The 4,172-nt window shown below is 49.5% G+C and overlaps 1 protein-coding gene across 1 annotated transcript; it reads left to right on the plus strand.

Moving 5' to 3' along the window:
* The first annotated feature begins 793 nt into the window (after positions 1 to 793).
* Positions 794 to 3,968, plus strand: TOMT (transmembrane O-methyltransferase). The gene is made up of 3 exons (XM_084842298.1): positions 794 to 1,055; positions 1,813 to 2,009; positions 2,960 to 3,968. Exons 1-3 carry the CDS (start codon positions 794 to 796, stop codon positions 3,278 to 3,280), a joined length of 780 nt encoding a protein of 259 aa, XP_084698424.1. The 3' UTR covers positions 3,281 to 3,968.
* The last annotated feature ends 204 nt before the right edge of the window (positions 3,969 to 4,172 follow it).

Raw genomic sequence — 4,172 nt, forward strand, 5'->3', positions numbered from 1 at the left:
TGTTGTGAAGATAAAATGGGAAGAGACCCATACACCAACATGAGCCCCTTGGAAGAAAGGCGGTGGGGTGGGGATATAAATGCAATAAAAATAATTGCAAGCCACCTAAACCTGATGGTCAGAATCCACTGATGTATGTTTGGAATATCTGTTTTCAGACGTTTAGGAAATTAATGTGAGATGGTCAGTGTTCCCACATGCTTGACATCAATACCAGCATCAAGGGTAGGCATAGCTGGGTACCTGCCAAGGGCCCACACCCCAGTAGGGGCCCACTGACAAGAACCTTCTGGACTTGCTGCTCCGCTTCCACGTTGCAACCTGCTTGTTCACCTGCCTTTTGCTCTGGCCCAGACAAGGGCGGTGGTGGGAAGGAGGAGCAGGAGATGCCACAGCCTATTCACTCATTGGCTCTCTGCCTGCCAAGCATGCAGTTGGTAGCAATGATAAGAAAGAGGATGAGGAGCAAGAACAGTGGTGAGAAGGCAGACCCACTGAGGGAAGGGGCCCGTGGAGGGCGTCTTGCCCAGGGGCCCTCAAAACCTGGAGCCGGCAGTGATCGATATTCACCAGATTTTGGACAGTCACAGTAATGTAATAAATAAGATGGACTAACTGTGCAGTACACATGTCTACACAGACGCAAGTCCTATTGAGTTCAATAGGGCTTAACCTGGGTAAGCAGCTATAGGACTGCAGCCTAAACCAGAGCCTGGGTCAACAAGGCCTCCCTGCCCATCTGTGTCTCCCACAGCACCGAGAAGATCAGCCTGCTGTTTCTTCGTGCACCGCAATGGTCTCCCCAGCCATCGCGCTGGCTTTTATCCCCTTCGTGGTCACTCTGCTCATCCGCTACCGCCACTACTTCCTGCTCTTTTACCGAGCGGTGCTGGTTCGACGGCTGCAGGACTATTTGACTGGCATCCCCAAGGAGGAAAGGGCCTTCCAGTATGTCTTGACCCATGCCATCCCTGGTGACCCACTGCACATCTTGGAGACCTTTGACCAGTGGAGCTACCACTGCGAGTACCTCAGCAATTTAGGACCTCAAAAGGGTGAGGACTGGGAACATGAAGATCCAGGGAAGAAAGAAAGAACCCTAAATTCCCTCCCTCCCTCCCTCCCTTCCTTCCTTCCTTTCCCTTCCTCCCTCCCTCTCTCTATCCATCCCATACTGAAGGCTTGAGACATATGGTAACTGGATAAAAGTACTGTTGCAAATGTTCCAGAAATGGCTCCTAGTTTACAGGGTGTGTTTCTTTGTAATGATAGAGAGCCCTGGAGACTTTGTGCCCTTTTATTATGTGTCTATTTCCAAGTTTGCAAGCAGAGCATTGTGGAAGCAGTGAAACGTCAAAAGCAGACAACACAGCTACTAATCCTGTATCAGAATCCCAAAGAACAATTTGGGATTGGGAACAATTTGGGAACAATCCCCTGCAAAAGCCTCCCATTTTAACTAATTCCAGATTATTTTATTTATTTATTTTCAATATTTATATACCGCTCCACATCAGAAGATTTCGGAGCAGTGAACAACATGGTAAAAGAATAAAACATGTTAAGAGTTAAAACACTGATTCAAGGATTAGATTTTTAAAAGTGTCCCTCCAAATCACATTTTAAAATCAAATGTTAAATCCCCAGGGTTCAAAGTTTTAGATTTGATTTTCTAAAGTTCAACTGAGATTCAGACTTGTGACATTTCACTTTGTAGTAGACTAAGAAACCAGGAGGTGGCTGGAGTTGCTGGGCGGCTGCGATGCTTCCTCTGTCCCCCACCTCCATGTGATCTTTATTTGGTGCTTCTAGCAAAGATCCTGGAGCGGCTGATCTATGAGAAGGTCCCCCTCACCGTCTTGGAGCTGGGCACGTATTGTGGTTATGCCACCATCCTCATTGCCCAGTCACTGCCCCTGGGTGCCCGGCTGTACACTGTGGAGATGGATGCACGCAACGCATCAGTGGCAGAGAAGACCATCCGGCTCGCTGGGTTTGATGACGACACGGTGAGCAGCTCTAGATTCCGCCACAGTGCCTCCCAATGGCTGGGGAATGGCCCTGGGCGGTGGGCCTGAGACGTGACAGAGCCAGTTCGAGCAGAGCCACCAAGTGAAAGCCTCTGCATTCCCAAGAGAGCGTGGCAAGGAGCGGGAGACATGGCCTTAGTTTAACACAGCCTTCCCCAACTTCCTGCCCTCTAGATGTTTTATTTATTTATTTCATAGATGTGTTGGATTACAACTCCCAGCATCCCCAGGCCAGCACAGTGTTTAGCTACAAAGCTCTAAATGGCTTGGGGGCAGGTCACCTTCCATATATACCTGCTCAGCCAGTAAGACAGTCTTCAGAGGTCCTCCTCTGGGTGCCCCCACCAAATGAAACAGGCCAAGTCGCTAGCAAGGAGAGGGGCTTTTCAGTGGTGGCACCCCAGCTGTGGAAGGCCCTCCCCTGGCACCTCTGTTGTGGTCATTTTGGCACCTCCTTGTTTTCTCAGGCTGTTTAGTCCTTCACTTTTATAAATTGTGTTAATGCGTTTTTAGGTCTTTGTGCTGCTGTTGGCTTTTCTCTTGGTTTTTCATTTTGGTTTTATTGTTTAAAATGTAAAGGCTTCTCTACCATGTTTGACTGTGCTATTATGTTATGGTTCTAAGTTTTGTTTTGTGAATGGCCCAGAGAGCGGAGGGCACTAGGCTGGGGAAGGCTGAGTTAACATCTTCAGAGGAGGTTTTCTCAGGCAACGGGGATGGACGAACGGCAGGGGCGAGAGTGTCTCTTCCGTGTCCGGCCAGGGAGCTTTCAGACAGCTCTGACAGGGGCAAAATGTTGGACTCAACGGATCCTTGGACTGATCCAGCATGGTTGGCAGTCCTTCTTGACGTCCCCCCTGAGGGGGCTGCAGGAGCTTGGGAGCACAGCGCCTCTCTCTTGACCTTGTCCCCGCTCCTCCCCCACACAGGTGGAGCTCATCGTGGGGCCCTCGGAGGAAGTCATCCCCCAGCTCAAGGAGAAGCATGGGCTGGCCCGAGCGGACTTGGTCTTCATGGACCACTGGAAGCGCTGCTACTTGCGGGACCTGCAGCTGCTGGAGGCCCATGACCTTCTACCTGAGGGGGCCACCATCTTGGCTGACAGCGTCATCTTCCCTGGGGCACCCCACTTCCTCCAATACGTCAAGGCCTGTGGCAAGTACAAGTGGCGCGTCCACAGGACCAGTCTGCAGTACTTCCGGGCCATTCCCGACGGCATGGCCCAGCTGACCTACACCGGTCTTCAGTGACAAGAGCTGTTGCTGGAGAGGCTGAGATGCGGCCGTGAAGAGTGAAGGACATCCCACCTTGCTGAGAGGAGGGGGAAGGAAACCACGTCCTGGCTTGCACAGATCTGTAAACAACGTAGATTAGGGCACACATGTAGTGTCACTGTACAGGGTGGAAAACAAGTTGGCTGCTCCGATTACTTTGTTTTAATGCAGATTTCCATTTGGGGTGGGCGGGCAAAGTTTCTTGCTTTTATGAAACAAGGGGGAAAGGCACGTGTAAGCAGCACAAGTCTGCCTCCTCCCTTCTCCGAGTGCAGAACACCTTTATTGACTGATGGATACCCTGCCTTCCCACCAAAGAAATGACACTCCATTTTTAAAGTTTACCTCCTTATCTCCCACTTTGAGAACTTTACTAAGATGGAGTGGCTGGATAATGCAGATCTAAGGTCCTGAAGGCAGGTCTCGCCAGACTTCAAGACTGAGCAATCCAGCAATTAGTTTCAAGTCTTCTCTGCCAACAAGCTAAGACAAAGATTCCTAGGTTAGAAATTACGAAGAGTATAGAATAAAGGTCTTAGTTCCAGCTCAAGATAATGTTCCATGTCAAAGCACAGCAAGAGGAAAACTGAAGTGGTTTTGCTTTGAATCTGCATTTAGAAATATATGATCTGAATGAGAGCAGTCATTAAAAATATCTGCCCTGATTTTCTTGCCTTTCTTTCACTGTGGGCAAAATACTGGGGACAAAGGGATGGGGACCTCACAGTTCCCGGAAGAAGCCATCTAAATCTGCTTCTTCTGGATCGCCAGAGATTGGAAATTTTTGCTCAAAATTCAGTAACAGAACAGGTCGGTCTCTGAATCACAGAGAATTCTGGCACACCAAGTCTGACCCCAAGAGCCAAGA

This window comes from Heloderma suspectum, chromosome 3 (genome assembly GCF_057233095.1).
Source record: "Heloderma suspectum isolate Gila_16-S chromosome 3, 16-S_ref, whole genome shotgun sequence".
NCBI classification, from domain to species: domain Eukaryota; kingdom Metazoa; phylum Chordata; class Lepidosauria; order Squamata; family Helodermatidae; genus Heloderma; species Heloderma suspectum.

Excerpts from the sequence above, each read along its gene's own strand:
- TOMT (XM_084842298.1), top strand. The coding sequence starts at position 794 with ATGGTCTCCCCAGCCATCGCGCTGGCTTTTATCCCCTTCGTGGTCACT. Across the intron at positions 1,056-1,812 it reads CAATTTAGGACCTCAAAAGG|CAAAGATCCTGGAGCGGCTG; the intron begins GTGAGGACTGGG and ends TGGTGCTTCTAG. Across the intron at positions 2,010-2,959 it reads CTGGGTTTGATGACGACACG|GTGGAGCTCATCGTGGGGCC; the intron begins GTGAGCAGCTCT and ends TCCCCCACACAG.